Raw genomic sequence first — 21,994 nt, 5'->3', positions numbered from 1 at the left:
TCGTCCTTCACAGACTTTTTCAGGGCTCAAAAAAGTTTTTAGGTCCTCCTTATGATAGTGCTTCCTCTAAATTGATGGTAACTCGCTTTCACGTTGACGAATAACTTCAAAAACAGTAATTCCTTTAGTAGGTCGTTCTGGTTTAGATATCAGCTGGCTCCATGGCGTGGCGTCCTCCGTAATGGCATATTGCAAAAACATGTATGCTGTGTGTGTACCTAATGCCGTTGAAATATCCTCAAAATCAACTCTTGATTCAGCAGAAGATTTTTAACAGAATATATTTTTTATTTTTTATTTTCTCTTTTTCTTCTCTTATAAAGAGCCCTAATATTTTGAATTTGGAATATTCAGTATCATGACTGATCTGGTTAATCGCAAATATGCATCTCTTTTAAGTTCAACATAATGACATAATATACTTTTAACTATAATGTTCTGCATGATATAGATGTGCTGTTTATTGCTTGAAATATGCAGTTTCAAGCACTGAACTTTTTATTGCGTTATTGTTTGTGATTTTAAGTGATCATGCATTTACATTTATGTATATTCACTTAGGGGCCAGATGTATGACGCGCAAAATGTAAAGATGATATATTTCATGTCACAAAAAAAGAAATGAGAATGCGATTTAGTAACGGTATTTTGTATTTATAGAGACTGTAATTCATTCTGTTTTTGTAATTAATGGTTAATTAACTTTTTCTTACTATTATCACTGATCGCCTCCTATACTTTTGCAAGCTTTGCAACTCTGTATTTGGGTGCAGCTGGCACCAGATGTGCACCCTAGACCTAGAGCTGACTGCTTCAGCCCATGAGCCTTATGCTTCCATTAATTGCATTGTGCCCTATGCATCTACAGAGGGACTATCCATCCATAACATTGTACCATGTTATAGCACTCTGTGGGCTCATGGGAAATACCACTTTCATAGTTTACAAAATAATGTGTGCAAAATTAAGAGCCCGTCTGCAGTTAGGTTTGGATCCACAATCACCATTTATCCACCCCTCATTTTCCTTTGTTTACAACAATCTAATGTTACAAATTAAACATTTCACATTCTGTTGTAGGGGTAGATCAGGAATAGTTGTTTGAGCATCAGGATATAAGTCCTGTGTCACCAGAAAGTAAAGATACCCCTGCATCATGCTGGGTTGGGGAGTTCTTCAGGTCTCTATGGTTTAGTGTAATCTAGTAAATCAAATGATATTCATTCCCAAGCTCCAAGAGCATGCAATTTTGATCCCTGTTATGTGATTGGTTTTGAAGTATGTGACATCACTTTCACTGTCTGTGCTAATTGGGGGAGCTGGCATCTTTCAGTAAACAAATGAGTGGATTATCCTATCTGGTATTTCTGGTGCCAGGAAACTTCTTTGCTGATTTAGGAAGGCTCTGCATGTTTAACATAATGTTTAAATGTTCCACTTCTGCATTCAAGGAACTGACACTGAGATACCCCTAAATTCAGGCCTGATCCTTCCTTCCAATTGCTCTCTTGAAAGCCCATTTCATCTCTTTGTTCCTCAAACTGTAAATCATTGGGTTAAGGATTGGCGTTCCAGTCGTGTAGACGAGAGACGCCATCCAGACATTGGGCTGTGAGAAGCTGGACAGGGGTCTAAAGTACATGGAGATGAGAGTGCCATAGTACAGGGACACCACCATGAGGTGCGAGCTACAGGTGGAGAAGGTCTTCTTCCTGCCCTCCCTGGACACAATCTTCAGGATAGTGGAGATGATGCGGGTGTAGGAGCCGAGAACAACAGCAAAGTTCCCGATGCCCACCACGACGACTCCGAGGAAGATAGTGATCATGTTCACACTTGTGTCAGAGCAAGACATGAGCAGGAGTTGTGGAACATCACAAAAAAAGTGGTTGATCACATTGGATCTGCAGAAGATCAGCTGACTGGTTGCCACAGAGTACATCAAGGAATAAAGGCCACCACTAATCCATGGGCCGACTGCCAGTCGCACACAGACCTCCAAGCTCATGATGGCGTGGTAGTGCAAGGGCTGGCATATGGCAACGTAGCGGTCAAAGGCCATCACCGATAAAAGGAAGCATTCTGTGACAGCAAAGAAGATGTAGAAGAAGACCTGGGCAATGCAGCCATGGTAGTAGATCAGCTTTGTCTCTGAGACGAGGTCTGACAGCATCCTAGGGACTGTCACCGACGGGTACAGGATGTCCAGAAGCGAGATGTTACTTAGAAAAAAATACATCGGTGTCTGGAGGTGAGAATCAGTGCTGATTATGATGATGATGAGGGCATTTCCCAACAAGGTGGCAGCATAAATAAAGGAGAAAGACACAAGCAACGGGATCTGCAGATATGGAAAGTGTGAGAAGCCCACAAGGATAAACTCTCTCACCGTGGTCTGGTTCTCCTCCTCCATTGAGAAGATCTGTTAATATAAAGGAGGGCATCGTTAGTGGGTTTACAGAGAATGACAGTAGTTGGTGATTAACCCCAGGAACATCAACATCAATTATTAGCCAGCTCTGTATCAATGCATTGATCTAACCCTGCATTCACTCACACTTTTTTCTTTACCTACATATTTTCCCTTTTTTCTTTTCATCTATGCGTCTGTCTTTTGTATGCATGTATATTCAGGCAGCCTATCTCTGAGTCAGGAGTGAGGACGCTGTGAGCCAGACTGTCAAGACTTTAATCTCACCCAACACGATGGATTAGGACCCTTCCTTACAAACACTCCTACACATCTCCATCACCATATCGATACTGTGGCGTGGTACCCCAGGTTAAGCTTAATACACTGTGCGGACAGCTTCTGGATTGTTACGGGACACTGCATTTGACCCTGGTGTTGACCATAAGGGAGCCCACATGGCGGCACCACCAAATTAACCGCATCGGTGCGGCGCATTTTCCCGCTGTGCGCTAAAGTTTTAAAAAACCCGCAGTTCATGACGAGCTGAGCTCGTCATGAGCGTACGAGAGGTGTACCTCATGACGAGCTGAGCTCGTCATCAGCGTACGAGAGGTGTACCTCATGACGAGCTGAGCTCGTCATCAGCGTACGAGAGGTGTACCTCATTGATGTGGTTAAGTTCTAATCACTTCAACAGAAATCATATATGAACCAATGTGCCTGGAAACAGTAGGTGGCACAGGAGGAGGGAGAGGTGGCTGCAGCAGTGAAGCTAGAGGGTGGCAATGAGAACAAGGAGGATGCAGGTGGACATTGTGCCCAATGAGCTACAGATGGTAAGGGTCAGCATGTTTAGTGGTGGTCTTCTTTTTCCCTGTTCATAGTGCTCACCTCTAGTGCTGTACTTAAGGTGGGACATTGATATGTCTATCAATAGCATCATCATTATGTGTTGTGCTGTGTCATCCAATTCAACTGCATCTATCTTTTGTTATTTCTTTCCTATTGACTTCTTTTTGTTTGTCCTTTTTTCTATTTTATGCTGTGGGACTGAGGTCAGATCAGTTGTGACAGAGGGAGACAACCAAATAGAGAAGTACTGCTCACTGGTTAGAGGAGGCAGACCTGGAAGCAGAGGTCAGCCCGGGACCAGGGTTCAATTCCCGGCTCGGCGGGGTCTTGAGTCTTAAAATGTCCATGGACTTGACAATTCTCGCTCCGGTGCCTACTCGATTCACGGGTTCATACTCTGCGACTCTGGGCAATAGCTTGCTTAATCTCCACAACGGCCCCTTGTGGCGGGATGCCTGGCTTTCACCTTGCGGATACCCTGCCGGGGTTATCTCACAGGGGAATACCAGGACGGGTTCCCTAAGCAAGCGCTTAGAGACCGCTTGGTGATTTGCGCTATATAAATTCCTGTACATTTACATTTACAATAGAGTGAGGAGAGGTCTTGAGGAAACACCTGAGAAGAGGGGACAGCATTCCAGCCTCACTTGCTCATGTCTCCATCACTTTGGGATTATTGGAAGGAGGAGTGCACTCTCTTTATTGCTTTCTAGGTGTGGGGCAGAAGGTCCTCAAGAGAAAGGGACAGTGTACAATTGAGTGTTGTGAATATTGAGTGGAGTAAAGCGGGAGAGGTGGAACGTGGATTAATGCTATTTTTTTTCTTCACCCTAACTCTCGCTCTCTCTTCATTGACTCCTAGGTTTTTGGCCAAAGGAATTGCTGGTCTCTCACCACTTCCACCAAGAAAGTTCCACACCCTAGTTAGCAGCTAAATTCAAAATAAATTATAATGCATTTAAATGAACTATGCCAGAGAGGGAGAAAGCAAGGAAAATGGCAAAAGGGGGAATCTGTTCCTCCTGTTATGTAGGGTGTAAGCTGCACTGGCGATGGTCATTTTGTATTGTGTTTTGTTTGTTCATGTTACTTTTTTGCACTGGAAATAGTTAATTTATATTGTGTCTTTTTCCTTGTGTTTTAATTACATGGTTGAATGTGCTTACAAAATCTGGACACTGATCATTGAAAGGGGTGTAACTTGTGCCTTAAAGTTGCATCCTTGATCCATGGATATCAATCAATCAATCAATCAATCACGGCATTTATAGAGCGCGCTACTCACCCGGGAGGGTCTCAAGGCACTGGGGGAGGGGGTATGTTACTGCTCGAACAGCCAGGTCTTGAGCTGCTTCCTGGAGGAGAGATGGTCCTGGGTTCGCCGAAGGTGGGTGGGGAGGGAGTTCCAGGTCTTGGCTGCCAGGTAGGAGAAGGATCTTCCTCCGGCGGTGGCTCTGCGGATGCGTGGTACGGTGGCGAGGGCGTGGTTGGTTGATCGTAGCTGGCAGGTGGGTGTGTAGAAGGTCATGCGGTTGTTGAGGTACTTGGGGCCCAGGTCGTGGAGAGCCTTGTGTGCGTGGGTGAGGAGTCTGAACGTGATTCTCTTGCTGACGGGGAGCCAGTGCAGGTCTTTGAGGTGTCCGGTGATGTGGATCTGTCGGGGGATGTCCAGAATGAGTTGTGCGAAGGCGTTCTGGATGCGCTGGAGTCTTTTTTGAAGTTTGGCTGTGGTTCCGGCGTAGAGGGTGTTCCCATAGTCCAGTCGGCTGGTGACGAGTGCCTGTGTGACGGTCTTCCTGGTTTCAGTGGGGATCCATCTGAAGATCTTGCGGAGCTTGCGCAGGGTGTTGAAGCACGAAGATGAGACGGCGTTGACTTGTCTGGTCATCGAGAGGGAGGAGTCCAGGATGAAGCCCAGGTTGCGTGCGTGGTCCGTTGGCTTGGGAGCGGTGTCCAGGGCCGGAGGCCACCATGAGTCATCCCAGGCGGAGGGTGATGATCCCAGGATGAGGACTTCCGTCTTGTCTGAGTTCTGTTTAAGGCGGCTGTTCCTCGTCCAGTCGGCGACGTCTTTCATCCCGTCGTGTAGGTTGGCTCTGGCGGTGGTGGGGTCTTTGGTGAGGGAGAGGATCAGCTGGGTGTCGTCGGCGTAGGAGATGATGTTGAGGTTGTGTTGGCGTACGATGGCTGCGAGGGGGCTCATGTAGACATTGAGGAGGGTTGGACTGAGTGAAGATCCTTGTGGAACGCCGCAGATGACTTCGGTGGCCTCGGATCTGAACGGGGGAGGCGGACTCTCTGGGTTCTTCCGGCGAGGAACGAGATGATCCATTCCAGTGCTTTCTCTCGGATTCCGATGTTGCTGAGGCGCTTCACTAGGGTGCGGTGGCAGACAGTGTCGAACGCCGCAGAGAGGTCCAAGAGGATGAGGGCTGCTGTTTCCCCGTTGTCGGTTAGGGTTCTGATGTCATCGGTGGCTGCGATTAGGGCGGTCTCGGTGCTGTGGTTGGCCCGAAACCCAGACTGCGAGGGGTCGAGGGATCCATTCGTCTCCAGGAAGGCGGCAAGCTGTCTGTTGACGGTCTTCTCGATGACTTTGGCTGGAAACGGAAGGAGCGAGATGGGACGGTAGTTCTTGAGGTCGGTTGGGTCCGCCGTTGATTTCTTCAGGAGGGCGGTAAGCTCGGCGTGCTTCCAGCTCTCGGGGAAGGTGGCGGTGTGGAAGGAGGAGTTGATGACGTCCTGGAGATGGGGTGCGATGATGGCGTCGGCTTTGTTGAAGAAGTGGTGTGGGCAGGGGTCGGTTGGTGATCCGGAGTGGATGGAGTTCATCGTGCGGGTGGTGTCTTCGGTGTTGATCGGGGTCCAGTTGCAGAGGGTGGTGGTGGCGGGCGTTGGTTCGGCGGTAGGGTGCGTGGTCTGTGCGTCGAAGCTGTTATGTATGTCGGTGATCTTGCGGTGGAAGAACGTGGCGAGTGAGTTGCAGAGGTCTTGCGAGGGGGTGATGTGGTTGTTTCCGGCGCTGGGGTTGGAGAACTCTTTGACGATGCTGAAAAGTTGCTTGCTGTTGTGGGCGTTGTTGTCCAGTCGTTCTTTGAGTGCCAACTTCTTGGTGGCGCGGATCAGCTGGTGGTGTTTGCGGGTGGCGTGCTTGAGGGAGGTCCTGTTGTCTGTGGTCTGGTCGAGCCGCCAGGCTTTCTCGAGAGTGCGGCAGTTCTTCTTGGATTCCTTGAGTTCGTTGGTGAACCAAGGGGTTTTCTTGCTGTCGGGTTTGCTGAGAAAATTAATTAAATAGACAAACATTTGAAAGAAAACTGAATTGATATTGTTGACTCTCCTGGCTTATGCCAGCCGGTAGTGCATCTTGGGTCTGGTACTGTTTGGGCACCAGCTAGTGACAAGTACAGTCAAGTGTTTATAGTCAGAGCAACCACCAGGATTGCACCCCACATTTCTGCCTTTGAGCATTGGTAAAACTTGTTGAAAATATGAGTGCATTCTATTGCTTATATGATTGTAGCAATCTCTTACTGCCCTGTGGGAGGGATCTTCTTTGAGCCATGAAATGCAACACCAGAGTGTGAGTTCTTCAGGTCTTTGGCTTTACCAATACTGGGAAGTAATTTAACAATCATTAGCAAAGCCAAACTGAGCTTGAGTTGGCACCAGATAGTGTGTGTCGGTGGAAGAGTAACGGGGGACACATCCTGCAGTGGGGCATGAGGTGGGGATGGAGGTTTGGGGGGTAGACAGGTAAAATGACTGTGGGGACAGGGGCAGTGCATTCAAGAGTTTACAGTGGGGACTAAATAAAGTCCCAAGTAACCATCCCAAAATTCCACAACTTTACCGAGAGTCCACACAGCCAAAGGAAGCTTACACAGAAAAGTAAACAGCAAATGGCTGAAGGAGGCTGGTGAGAAGAAGCATGGTCTTCTTCTACTGTATGAGTCTATTTGTGTTTGTTTGTTTGTTTGTATGCGTGTGTACTGGTGACCTGAGGTCTACTACACCCAGCTGAAGACATCAATAGGTGAGACCTCAAGAATTAGGCCATTAGGGAACAATCTTTCTCAGCCATAATCCCAGGAATGTTGTGTTCAACCCCTTGGATATCACAAACTCCTCTCAGACTTTGATATGTTCTTACATTAGATGGTTGGAGAGAAGAGAAACAAATCTACAACTTAAAAAAACATACGCAGAGAAAGGGATTAAGTATTAATACGACTGGGGCTAATATAAACCCACAATGCGATTCAAAAACTTAGAGACCTGTTAGAATGCTCATTTTGGGGGCGATTAGATGTTATAAAGATGGTGACGGTGCCTAAAGTGAACCAGCAATACATATAGAATAATTCGAGAGCCTGATGAAAGACAGCAGATGCTTCAACAGGTTCTAGAGGATGATGAAAGAGAAAAGGTCCTTCATCGGGTTCTAGAGGATGATGGAAGACAACGGGTCCTTTAACAGGCTCCAGAGGATGATGAAAGAAGACAGGTCCTTCATGGGTTTCTAGAGCACGATGAAGGACAGCAGGTCCTTCATCAGGTTCTAGAGGATGTTGAGAGACATCAAGGGCCTCATTTATGAGGCCGTGCGTGTGTTTTGCGCTTCCGATGCGTCACTTTTTGTGACGCATCGGCGGCGTAAAACATGCGTCGTCTTGCGCACTATTTACAAAGTGACGCATCTAAGCAGATGCGTCACTTTGTAAACCCCTGCGCTACATTTTACCTGCGTCAGGTATAATGTATGCAAAGGGGGCATTCACACGTAAAAAGCCTCATAGATTTCACTGCGTCACTTTTAGGATGCTGGTGCGTCAAAATCTTGCGCCTGCCTCACAGCAGGCGCAAGACTGACGCAAGCCCTTTCACATGGGGCTTTCCCCATGTGAAAGGACGCATTGCTGGAGTTGCGTCACTTTTGTGACACACCCCAGCAATGCGTGACTTTTGCGCTTACAGATACGTCAGAAATACTGACGTAGCTGTAAGTCCTTGCGACATGATGCGTCATATTATAAATATGACGCATCAATCATGTTGCAGGGAGAGTGCAGTGAAAAGTGACGCATCGCTGTTTTCACGCAGCGATGCGTCACTTTTCATAAATAAGGCCCCAGGTCCTTGGCAAGGCCAGAGAGAAGGAGTTGTGGGCAGGCACCAGGGCTTGGATTCCCAACTTGCGCTCATAAAGGAGAGTTTTCTCAATCAAGAAACAAACCAAACTGGCTATAAATCTAGTTAGAAATGGATCCACTTGAAATTTGTCTCTAGGGACAAAAATACAAATAAAATAAATAATTCTACAATTCCACATGCAGTGTCGAGAAAGGGCCCATAACTTAACATTATAAATGGTCCCGCTGCTGTAGAGTCACAAACTCAGGTTAAGCAGCTCTCGGGTTAGGTGGAGCATCTGGGGCGATGTGGGTGTAAAATAAAGAACCGTGTGCAGGACAACAAACACATTCCTTAGGAAAAAGGTAAAAGACATTTCAATTGAATCTAACACAAGTATGGAACTATGTCAATAATATGCCCAGAAATCAAAATCAAATATCTAGTTTTTAATCCAATTCTTCAAAGCAGCTCACCTTGGTAAGTGGGGAGACTTAAGGGGTCTTTTATGTATTTTATTCTTCCTGAAGGGTAATTCTTCACTCTGATATTGAAAGAATTAAAACTGAAATTGGAAAGCAAGGTAGAGAATGCCTACAGTGTTCAAGAGTGGTCCAGTAATGTCAGTATTATAGGTGGTCACAATAAGAACAGGGGTTGAACTCAGCTTCATACAATTTGTCATTTATTTATTTGAAAGTTTTATAGAGCGCGAACAAGACCCTTGCGGGTATCAGAGCGTTTTATAGTAAATGTGCATAGGAATATCAAACAATGAAATAAGCAGGACCGTGAGGAATAACATCAAAAAGCTTAATAAACGAGCAAAAGGAACGATCAAACATTTATGGGTAAACAGGGCCAGTGGTAACAGAGAATATTCACAGATAGAAGGAGATATCAGATAAGGTGCAAAAACTGGGCCGGTCGATTTTGCAGGATGATGGTAATACATTGATGATGAAAACGTCACAATAAGTGGAACAAAACTGTACATATAAAACGTCAAGCATTACATTGGTAGGTAAAAAGAATGAATAGGGGTTCTCCACAGTCATGTAAGGCTATGTTTACGTACATTTAGCTATAAGGATGCTCTTTGCTTCCAGTTTGAAGGAGGAGGTGGAGGGGTTCAGCCTTATTTCTGGTGGAAGGGCATTCCATATCCTGGGTGCCATTCCTGAAAAGGAACGATTATAAGTTTTTTTTTTTTTTTTAAATTTTGTGGTTTCAAGAGGAGGTTTTCCGCACTTCTTGTTGATCTTGAACCTCCAGATATTGTGAGTTTTTGTGTGAGATAGCTGGGCACATTGTGATGTACGGCCTTGCGCGTCATGCAAGCTATTTTCAGATGGATTCTGGCTTCAAATGGCAGCCAGTTTAAAGATTTTAGATCCAGGGAAATATGGACCCTTTTTTTCAAGCCTGTGATGAGTCTCGCTGCCGCATTGGTGAAGTCTCTTAGAGGAGCTGTGGCGGCTTTGGGGAGACCACATAACGCGACACTTCCATAGTCCAGCCGAGGTAGAACTAGAGCCTGAACCGCTGACTTGAAGTCATTAGGAGGTAGGAAGGGTTTTAGCTTCCTTAGTGTATTGAGCTGAACGTTTGCTGCCTTTGTTGCATTACTAATGTGCTTCTGCATATTGAGGTTACAGTCCAAAGTTATACCCAGTGATTTCACCGAATCCACAATGGTTGGTTGAACATCGAGTGCTGTGAGATGTTTTATGAAATTGTGCATGATGGAGACTTTGGCGGGCGGAGCAATACGGAGGAATTCAGTTTTTAAAGCATTCAGTTTGAGGTGATTCACTGCCAGCCATGTTTGGGTGGTCTTAAGAGTATTGTTGAGCAAAGTAATGTCGTCCAAGGTATTGATCTTGAGGTAGAGTTGGGTATCGTCTGCATACATGTGGAATTGCACGTTGGATGTTTGTAACAGTTCGGTGAGTGGTTCCATGAAGAGGTTGAAGAGTGTTGGGGATAACGAGGAACCTTGTGGGACTCCTAGCTTAACAGGAACTGGTTTGGACAGTGTGCTGTTGACCTTGAATTTTTGAGTCCAGTTATGCAGAAAAGATGTAAACCATGGTCGATACTACCAGCTGGAAGGATGCAGTAGGGTGGCTCTCATGGACCCAATGCTGGGTTCAGCATTGGACCAGTGCTTGGGCTCACCCTAAATGGGATATGTCTAATGCGAGCATGTGGTATGGATGTCACATCAGTTAGAGGTGCTTTACGACTGTCCATCAATCCTAGTTACTGCCTGATATCTTTATGTTGCCAGACATTTATTTATATATGTGTTTGCATATTTAATGTTTTTATATCTGTTGGACACTGTGAGGTCCGTTGAACCTTCACAATTAATGCCAACTGGTGAGTAAACAGTGGTCAAACAAGAAGAGAAGATGACAGAGGCTTCGTGAACCGCACAGACAGACACGGCAGGTGCCCCCCTGCAGAGCCCAGACTGGAGCAAGTGCATCGCAGGCAGTAGTAGGGTGCAATGCAGTACTCCAGGAAGGAGGTGGGATAACACAATGATGGAGGAGGGGGTAGGCGATGACCAGAACTGGAATGTAGGGCAGGGTGCAGGGCAGTGTACCGACCAGAAGCAGGGCAGTGTACAGAGCGTGTAATGATGTATGTACATAGATATGTTGGGCTCAGTACCTCTTCTATGTTCTTGGTGGCACAGTACATAGGATTCCATTATTTGCATACTTACTGTGCCGCCAATGCCACATTAATATGTTTATGATTGAATGTGTATGCACCTGAGGCGGTTTCTCGTTGGCGAGTTTGGAGTGCATTTAACGACAGATGCACTCTGAGCTTCGTCGAGGAGAGACGCACTCCCGTGTTGTCCGAATTGCTTTTTATAATAAACATAATTCAACATTTTGGATTACGCCTCAGCAGTTTTATTCCTGCATGGATCAGTACTTTAGATTTGGTGACATCTGAGGAACAGGCCAGGGCCATTTATGGTCTAAATAGGTGTGCCAGCGTTTCTGGTCTATTGCGGACGCTGCACTGGCTACCCATCCGCAAACGGATCGCCTTTAAGGCTATGATCTTGGCCTATAAGGCTCTCCACGCGGTGGGAGCAAAGTACCTCCAAAAGAGACTGGCCTTTTACCATCCGGCTCGCTCTCTGAAGTCAGAATCTTTACTTTTGGCGGTTGTCCCACGAGTGAAGAGAGCGCGCCTGGGCGCTTCCGCTCCCACTCCGGGGGGCCACTGGTCTCCTTGACTTTAGGTGAGGTCTTAAAACCTGGTTGTTCACCCAGTAGGCCTTTCTGCAGTCCTTTGTTTCTTGTCTATTTTGTTCTTTCCTTTTTTACTGTGTTATGTTATTGCAAAGTAGTTCTCCTTACCCAAAGCGCCGGGACACTCTTTTTGAGTCACCGTTGCGCTATACAAAAGAATAAATAACATAACATAACATAACATAACATGCATATTTCAGATATTCACAGTTTTATGTGCAACTCTACGGAAATTTGCTTTGTCTCTGAAAATCTTCAGTACCTCTGGAGTTGGTCATCTTCATGCTTTCCGGCATTGGAAATGTTGACATCTGCTTCGCATAGCTTGGATGTGTAGTTTTCATGCTTTTCAGCTGTACTATTCTGCTCTTCTGCCCTAATTGTTTGAATGAAGCAGACCTCCCTCCAATACTGTTGTCATCCCACAAGTAACTCTTGGCGACCATCTTGGATTGGGAAACTCAGCATTACAGGTTACTTCCCTGTTTGCCTCAGCAGTCGATTAACTGAAGCAACAAGTGATTCACCTGTACTCCTAACCTCTTGCACTTATGTTGCCAACAGTCATTTGAGGATCGATATTTTGGCATCAAGTTTTCAAAGATTTCACAGGTATTTACAACTGTTGGTGAGACTACTTATTATTTTAGTCTTTAAAATAATTTTCTTCAACTTCTATAACTTATAATGTCTTCCCAAAAAAATATAGTCCAAACCCTGAAAAAAATTTGGTTTCTCTCCTTTGAGCCATTGCAGCTGAAGAATATTCTCACAGAAGAAAATTGGTAATTCTATTTAGCTATTTAGGCACTTAAGGACAAAAGATTTCTGATAACTTACCTGTGGCTATTCCTCCAACGAGTGATGGTGATGGATGAAATGTCTTTACAGATGCAATACAAAGACTTAACAAGAAGTTCTTGGATCAACCATGTGTCATTCTTGAAACGTTTAATTTCATGAAGAGAAAGCAACATCCTAGCAAATCTGTTGAGGAATATTTATCTGCCCTGAGAGTTCTTGCAGCTAATTGCAATTTTTGGAGCTGCACTGGACACTTATTTGAGGGATCAATTTGTCTACAGCTGCTACTGCAAAAAAATACAGGAACGTATACTCAGCTTTAGAGACCCTTCTCTTGCAGAGGTCATTGATATTGCTAAAAGCATTGAATGAGCTATAACTTTGTCAGAATGCATTTCTGTTGGCAATTTTTCCTCTGTTAATTTAAAAGGATCTGCTTCAAATGCTTCAATGCTTCAAATAATGCTGTTCTTTTATAAACAAAAATTTTAAATCACTTGAAAAGAAACCTAAGACAATATGTTATAGATGTGTGTGATAAAGAAATGATGCACAGTCCAATGTGGCTCTAGGTCACATCTTTGTAACAGACCTTTGTGCCCTTCATTGGGTAAAAGATGCGTAAAATGTAACTAGACCGGTCACTTTCAATCGGTCTGTAGAGCCAAGGGTGTTGTTCGTGTCAGCACAGTTCAGACTCATGATTGTAGTGGTTCAAGTTCTAATGAGCATGATGTTTGTGTGCTAGAGGAAGTACCAAATTCTCACATTGTTAACGTTAAAGGTTCTTTTGTCAAGTCACTTTAGGAGATCTTGTAGTAGAGATGATGGCAGACTCAGGACCCCCTGTGACAATCATATCTGATCAATTGTTCAGAGATCATTGGGGCACAAATGTCATACTCGAATGCGCAGAAATTATTTAAAACGGTTATGGCGATGAAGAGATTGATAAGCTGGGCTTCTTTTTTGAAAATGTCACTAGTTTGGGCAGGAATGTTTATACCGAAGTTTACGTGGCTATTAAAAGGAAAAATAAAGCAGGGTGGCAAGACCTGGCCAAAATGGGCCTTATATTAGTAATTGGTTCAGATAATCCTGTACAACTAAATGATGTTTCTATTTCTTTAATTTCGGAATCTGGTGACACAGATATACAGGAGATCTTAACTGAATTCCCAGATGTTTTTAGTAATTGTATTGGCAAGATGACAAAATTTGAACATTTGATTAAGTTAAAACCAAATGCCATACCCATCTGTCATAAACCCTGATCTAAACCATTGGGCGTGAGGGATGACCTAAAGAAATTGCTTGGTAAGTTAGTATCAGAAGGCATTATTCAGTTCACTGACTCTTCAGAGTGAGTCAGTCCCATAGTGCTAGTCCGGGGAAAGGGGGTAACATCCGCCTGTGTGCAGATTTGCGCACTTTAAATACAAATATTCTAGAAGACTGTCACCCCTTACCAAAAATACAGGATTTGCTGGAAGGTATTAGTGGTTCAGAATTCTTTACCCTGTTAGATCTACGCTTAGCGTATTATCAAATCCCTCTGGCTTTAATATCGACTGATTAGACTACATTTGTAAAACCCAAATTTTTGGGATTACCATTTGGCTTGGCCTCTGCGGCCAGTGTACTTAAAAAATTCATGGACCGCATACTCAAGGGAATTGATGGTGTACAGGCATACCAAGATAATGTACTGATTTATTCCAAAACTAAATCTGAACACATGTTCATTTAAAATAAAGTTTTGACAGTGTTTAAAAATGTTGGGAGAACCCTAGGCAATGAAAAATACAAATCTTTTGCTCACTCACTAAACACCTTGGTCACACCATCTCTGCATCAGTAATCTAACCAACATTTTCACTGACACAAGCCATTTCACAAGTTTCCAATCCCAAAGACAAGGACACCTTAAGGTCATTTTTACGCATGACAGAATAATATTCTAGGTTCTCTTCGATCAGTAGCGGCGTCCCCCCTTCCCCAGCACCTTGAGACCCTCACGGGTATGTAGTGCGCTTTACAAATTCCATGATTGATTGATTGATTGATTGATATGCTCAGGTAGTTCAACTCCTTTGTGAGTTGCTTAAAAAAACCTCTATCTTTTGTTGGAATGAGGCTGCTGAATTAGCTTTTAGCAAATTCAAGAGGCTGATCATTGACGCCCCTGCACTATCAGCATTTTCTTCTGGTCAGAGATGTTTTATTTCTGTTGATGCCAGTCAACACGGACTGGGTGCAGTATTGTGTCAATGGGTTAATGGCAAAGAACATACGATTGGATTTACTTCTAGATCTTTAAGTGTTGCTGAAACAAATTATAGCACCATAGAAAGGAAAGCCTTAGCCTGTTCATGGGCTGCGGAAACATTCAAAAGCTTTAAATGGGGCACCTCGTTTGACATCGATACAGACCATAAACCTTTATTACATCTTTTAAATGGTGATGACACAGGAAAGGCCTCTGCGAGATTGGTTCACATTTTCTCTGGCCAACATGAATATGATTGTGTTATTAAGGACATTCCAGGTGGACGTAATGTAAGAGTGGATTGTTTATCCAGGCTACCGTTGAATGAAAAGACCACAGAGAGTAACTTTGATGAGGTGGAAGGTCTGGTGGCCAACATTGAAGATTTATTTGCTTCGGAGCAAGTTTTTCTTACAAAGACTGGCCTGATGCTTTTGACAAAGATGATGTACTACTGTCAGCAAAGACCATGGTAGTGCATGGTTGGCCCAAAGAACGTTCATTACCTGCTCCTTTGAAAGCTTTGGCTCAAATATCAGAAGAACTATCCATAGCAGATAATATTCTCATGCGGGGAGACTTATGCATCGCTCCGGTCTCACTCCGCTTTAAACTTGTCCAAATGGCTCATGTAGGGCCTTTAGGAATTGGATGAACCTGTAGGAAGTTAAAGGAGCACTCTTGGTGGCCTGGTTTGGATAAAGAGGTTTCTCAAGGGATCAATGATTGTCAGACATGTCTGGTTTCAGACAAACATTGGAGAACTCTCCAAACGCCCTTATACAATGTACCCATCCCAGATGACACTTGGTTAAAACTGGCTCTTGATTTTGCTGGTCGCTTTCACCTGCTACCTAATGATAAAAGACACATCACGGTTCTAATACACTACTTTTCCAAGTGGGTACTTTATCATTACAAGAAATACACGGAACACTCTGTTCTTTTAATTCTTTCACCCAATCAGGGCATATGTTGCATTTGGGGTCTCTTTTTCTAAGCAACCTGAAAGGAGACATTTTTGTGGTGGAATGGGGAGTGGTTACATCTGACTGCGGAAGTAGGGCAGTGTACAGAGCAAAGGCAGGGCAGTGTACAGAGCGGAGACAGGGCGGTGTAAGGTAACCTTACACAGGTGAGACAACACAGCCCTGATTCAGTTTCCTCTGGGTGTGACTCGATTACAAGCCTGATGGCCCAGGACCACCCTGCATCTGTCGCCCTCTGGAGGAACTGTGGGACCCCCTGGGTGAGAGCTTCTAACACAACCAGGAGGAACCAAGCCAATCTGAGGCTGAGGAGCCATCTGTTAACAGCCCATGTAAAGGCACGTGATCAGCAGGTTCAAAAGAATGACCGCCCCAGGGCCTCTGCCCTCCTTACAGCTTGTCCTGAAATAGGACAGGGTTTGTTTAGCATCCATGCTTATAAGGGTGATCACACGAGCTATTCCCCAGGGTTGGAGCGCCCTGCTCGATCAGCAGAACCAAATGGGATCACGTGTGAGAGCAGTGCGACTGGTGTAGCCGCACCTGGCACTTACCTGGGGGAGGGGGGCCAGCTATATTTAGAATTATATTACAGGGTGTAAAAGTACCTGATGCAGAGCTCCTTGTTCGCTCAAAAGTTTTCAGGTGGAAACAAAAACGACAAATTAACTCTGGTGATTATTAGTCCTAATGTATAGAGATGGGAGTTTTGTCTAGTGACAGTTTTGACTTATAATAATGTAGCACGGAGGGTTAATGTGCCTGCTGCAAAGAACGTGTTCCATGCAGACTGCAGAAGTGCATTTTATGTGGATAGCACAGTAGGTTACAGGTTTTGACACAAAGATCGTTTTATTATTTGCAGTTAATAAGTTAGAATTCTAATTTAGAAGATGTCCTTTGAATTGTCATCAAAGAGCAGCATGCAAACTGCCTGATACAAGCTACAAAGATATGTTTTCCCCCACTCTTTCATTATCCTACTGTTGCTAAAAAGGGTTTGCATGGGTAGAAATACATTCTTATTAGGAAAGCCAACCACTGTGGTACCTTTTAAAACCAGCACGTGTGCTTCTCCATGTCAAACACTCGTATAATCAACTGCCTGCTAGTATCGGTGACACGTGACGCCTGCACCTTGTGATCCTCTTTGTCTTATGTAACATTCTCTATTGAGTGATATACACATGTATGAATCATTGTCTCTGTGTAATGTGTGTGAGGTAAAGTGCTCTGACACCCTACACTGGTATGAGTAGCGCTATAAAACAACTGAAATACCTGTCAATGAGCGACTATGGAGAGATGAGGGTGGTTGCGAGGGAATCAGTGGAGAAGGAGGTAATGGGAGCCCACCAAAAACATTGTCACAACAGCTGCCACCACAACCTTATAAGCATTGGACACTTCTAATGACACACAAATCTTTGCGGCAAGCAGTCAACCCACTGGACTATCAGACGAGGTATATCACTACCCCTCTCTCAGTGCCCCCCTCCCTGCTCAGATACAGTCTGCCATTTCATGTTCCCTTGTCTGAACCCACCTTGAGGAGGGCCGCCCTGTCCCAAGAGGCTGGCTGGGAGCTCAGAGGTTGGTGCAGTACACATCCCAGCTGATGAGCCTGTGGGCGTCTCTGTGCCGCCCTAATATAGAGGTACCCCTGCCATGCCTCCACACTGCTGCCTGACACAACCTGCACCCCACAGAGCAGGAGGCTACTCCCACCCCTGGGGTGAGCCGGCAGGGACTCAGCTGAGGGACCAATTAAAACATGTGCCCAGACTTGCAATCATCTTTTCTTTTCTTTTTTTAATTTATTTTATTAGCATTTTTGTAAAGATTCATCACAGGAACAATAATGATAATAGCATTCAACATGTGACAATTCATAGTAGTGAAATGAATACATTATAAGCAGAAATATATATAGGTGATAAGTAATATTTGTTAAAAAATAGAATATGTATATGTGAATAAATACGTTAATAAAGATTTGAATACATATAAGAATAAGAGGAAAAAGATGATAAGTAAATAAATAAAAAAGTGGGGTTTCGAGATAATAAATAATGTGGACAGGTATAGGAGAGAAGTTTGATATCAAATAGTAAACTATGACATGAGATAAGGGAAGAGAAGATAAGATAAGATAGGATAGGATAATACAAGATAAGATAGGATAAGATAGAATAAGATAAGATAGGATAGGATAACCAGGGGTGTGAAAGAGTAAAGGGTAAAAAAGGGAAGAACATAATTGGACTAATGTACAGAGAAAGTAGCATTGGGGGTATTAACATGAAAATCAACACCACAATTCATATTCAAGAAAGGTGACCAAACCTAAAGGAATATGTCAGTTTGATTCCGGAGGTTGTACATCACTTTTTCGTGTGATGCTGTGTTTATCATAGTTGTCAGACATTCTTCTTCTGAAGGACGAGATGTGGGTTTCCAATGACGTAAGATTCAAATTTTGCGGTGGCCAATGCTGTATGAAAAAGACGACAATGGGGTTTGGAGCATTTTGGGGAGAGACGGAGATCATGAAGAAGTATATTGGCAGATGTAAGTGGAAGAGATAAAGGCATTGTAGATCGTAAGATTCTACCTACATGAGTCCAGTAGGGTTGTATCATTGGGCAGTCACATATAATATGTGTGGAGTCACAGTTGATATTAGTGCACCTCCTGCAGTTAGCATGTGAGAGTAAACCAGCCTTCTGTAGTTTTGCAGGGGACCAATGCCACTCATGAAGAATTTTGAAAAGGCAGAATTTTAGTCTAGCTTCACGAGTGCTTTAGTCTAAATTTTCCAGTATTTCCTCCCATTCCTCATCGGTGTAAGATACTGAAAGCTGATACTGCCATTTGAGTTGTAGCGTCTGTGACAGGGGTTGAGAGTGATGCTGCATTGTAAACATTTTGTAGAGACCAGATATTACTCCTTTATGTTTACTCCAAATGTTTACATTTGTAACTATGTGTGAAGTGTGAAGCATTGAACAAGATAGAGGGATAGAGGTGCTTTTTCAAACATTTTTGAAGTTGAGTATATTTCAGAGATTGATGTGGTGGAAGACCAAATTCTGCTCTAAGTTGTGTGAAGGATTTAAAATCACCATTGTGGAAAAGATGATCTAGTGTTTGAATACCCACTAAATGCCATAATGGCCATGATAGCACTTTCCAATATATACCAATATGTTAAAAATAGCAATGTGTATGTACATAAGCGGCGTTCATTTGTGTTCATAGCACCCCTTGTTGTAAGCAGAACGGATATCGCTAAAGCACTGACTGTGTTATCCCGCTAGCATAGACCCATGCACACACGTACACGACAGCCATTTTAGGTATCATGGTCTCCTTGTTCACGATCGATCATCAGCCCCTTTCCTGACCCTGCAAGCTTCCCCCATGCACCCTGACCGCCCCCGCTCTCACATGTACAAGTCATGAGCCCTCCCTTCCCGCATGACTCTGTCTCTGAGAATCACACCCCGCGCCTGACCAACACCTCCTTTCCTCCCATGAATACCCCTCCTTTGATGACCCCGACCTCTGAGCCTGAACATCAGCACGGACCGCTGGTCATCCCTTAGCCCGAGGATACAGTTTATTGCCCACTACTGTATGCACTCGTCTCTCTTGAAAGAAGCCACTATTGATCATGGCCACCCCACCCCCTGAGATTTGATCAGGCACACACATTCCAATGGAATCAGCAGAACACTCAGCTGCGTGACAGCCCCTCCTATTGCATGGAGGAGAAGGGCCCCTACTGTAGCCACGTGTTGGAATACCTTCATACTATACAAAGTGTTGATTGTAATAAAGGATGCCTGTGTGCCACAAACCTGTGTATAAAAGACGAAGCCTCAGAGAAACTTGTTAGAGCACCTCCCGAAGACACTATGCGAGTGTCCCAAAGGACATGCTCTCCTCATGAGTAATAAACTCTGTTCTTGTTTTCCTACTTCCAGTGCCCGTCTCTTTATTTGGTAATTATTCAAGATGAGAACGAAGAGTCGCCCTGCACCAGCAGCCTGGGCATCGGGTGCGATATGGTCTGACTTTTGGACAATTGGCGTCTCAAACGCGGGGCCCATCAGCGACACGTGGATCCAGTGGGAGAGGTCCCGACGACAGAGTGAACGACTGCAACGATCGGAAGAGCTCCTGTCCGATAGACCCTCGTCTGACAGCCGATCATCTGAACTTCACTGATTCCGAACAGACCTCTCCCGAGTGATCTACGGTCCTGACTGGGAACCACCAGGAGTGCCGCGATAGCAACAGAGAGTAGAGGACGATCGGGCACTGGAAGCGGAAGACGAGAAACTGTCCATACGGTCCGGGTAAGGTCGTGACACACGACAAATTGCGAAATTGATTGATTGATTGTTTGAAAATACTAGTATTTCTTATTGATTGTTTCGGAGAGATTCTCTATTTGCAAACAAGCACAGAGTCGCCATACTCTGTTTAGTCTTTGCAGATAGTGAAGGGTAGGCAACGCAAACCTTTAACACGTCGTGCCTATTTTTCTCCCCATTGATTGATTGATTGAATCGAGCATTGAATTGTTCGAAGTTGGCTCTCTTAAGGATCTTCTCTGCCCGCAAACGGGGAAGAATAGGAATATTCTCTCCCTTTGCCGATAGTGAAGGGTAGGTAACGCAAACCTTTAACACGTCGTACCTATTCCATTCCTCATTGATTGATTGTTTGTCCAAACATTGACTGTTTGGAATTGGTTCTTTTTGGAGGTATTCTCTATTTTTGCAAACAAGCACAGAAGTCGCCATACTCAAGTCTTTGCAAGTAGTGAAGGGTAGGTAATGCGGACCTTTTTCCCCCGTTGTAATCTGTCATGCCTATCTACTCCCCACTGACTGATACGCCAGTCTCACCCGGACCATTTACTAGAGGTAGGTCATCTGGCCCGACCAGAGAGCACCCCTGGTGAAAAGGACATATGCAATAATAACAAAGTGATCACTGTATCCTGTTAACAGAAACTTTAGCATGAAACAACCTGGAAAGAAAGGAATAGGAAAACGAAATCAGTAGGCCACTGAGGAAGATGAACTTTTTATTAAATAACGAACAAGGGAACAATAACAATACTTAAAGATAACAACTATGAGTGTCCTAGAAACAAGAAACGTCAGAAATAAGCCAGTAATAAGAAACCTGAAAACAGTAAGAGAAACCAAGCGTGACATTGCCACGGCCACAGGGCAACGAGGCTTCATCGCCCCTCACTGCCCCAAACATGTCTGTCCCACCGCCTGCCACGCCCAAATAACGGCAACCTGAGAAAGATACAAGTCATCAGACATCCGCCCCCATTCTGGAAACTTCCGAAGTGCAACAAGTTTACGGCTACGCCCAGCCGGAAACATTACATATAGGGCGGGTCCTGCTGCCAACAGTCGGCCAGGAGATCATCACGTAGGGTGTAGCCGGAGGAGAGGCCGACGGGATCCGGCCGCGGTGGCGATAACCCTGGAGACTCGCAGGTTCGACCCGACTCCCCTCTCTCTCCCAGGCTGGACCAACATCCATGAAGGGCCTGAAGAGAGGTCGAGGCCGAAGAGATCCGGCCAAAAACGGCTGCTACGACAACCCAGGAGAGTTGCAAGGGGGGGGAATGTCTATGTCCTCGACCCTCCCCTCTCTCTCCCAGTCCGGCCGCGGTAACACTGGAGAGTTACAGGTTGTCCCCCTCTCTCTCCCTCTCCCAGTCTGGGCCAGCATCCATGGAGGGCCCAGGAGTGGAGAGGCCACTGCACGAAAGGCCCAGGAGAGGCACCACACGCCAAGGCCTGCCCCACCGGATGAGCCAAGGAACCCGTTCATGGGGCCAGAGCAAAGGGCGTCCGGCCGCCATCCACCGGAGGCCCGCTCCCAAAAGACGGACGGGACATTTCTTCTTTCTTTAATAATGGTTGTGACAACCCTGGGGGGGGATGTCTTGCACATGCCTCCGACCCCCCCCTCGTCCTCATCGCCTGGTCCGGCCATAACAAATGTCAAGCGAGACGCCGTGGGGTGCACTGGGAGGGAGAGGCGGTGCGAACAAGCCTCTCCCGCCTCCCCAGGTGGAGGCTTCCCGGCTGCACCCTCAGCGCCCCAGGCGCCCGGAAAAGGGTTCTTCCACTGTGGCGATGCTGCAACGCCTCGCCCGGCAGGGTGGAGCCCGTCCGCTCATTTGACCCCGCGATCGTCGGTAGCTGCCGAACTT

General features: G+C 45.2%; 1 protein-coding gene across 1 annotated transcript; it reads right to left on the bottom strand.

Moving 5' to 3' along the window:
• Positions 1-1,119: 1,119 nt before the first annotated feature.
• Positions 1,120-2,413, bottom strand: LOC144830709 (olfactory receptor 5B21-like). The gene has a single exon (XM_078688932.1). It carries the CDS (start codon positions 2,411-2,413, stop codon positions 1,478-1,480), a length of 936 nt encoding a protein of 311 aa, XP_078545058.1. The 3' UTR covers positions 1,120-1,477.
• Positions 2,414-21,994: the final 19,581 nt, after the last annotated feature.

The sequence above is a fragment of the Lissotriton helveticus genome, chromosome 1_1, assembly GCF_964261635.1.
Source record: "Lissotriton helveticus chromosome 1_1, aLisHel1.1, whole genome shotgun sequence".
NCBI lineage: Eukaryota > Metazoa > Chordata > Amphibia > Caudata > Salamandridae > Lissotriton > Lissotriton helveticus.
This window is presented reverse-complemented; position numbering and strand designations above follow the sequence as displayed.

What these genes read in the sequence shown, in the direction of transcription:
- LOC144830709 (XM_078688932.1), bottom strand. Translation starts at nt 2,413, where the DNA reads ATGGAGGAGGAGAACCAGACCACGGTGAGAGAGTTTATCCTTGTGGGC.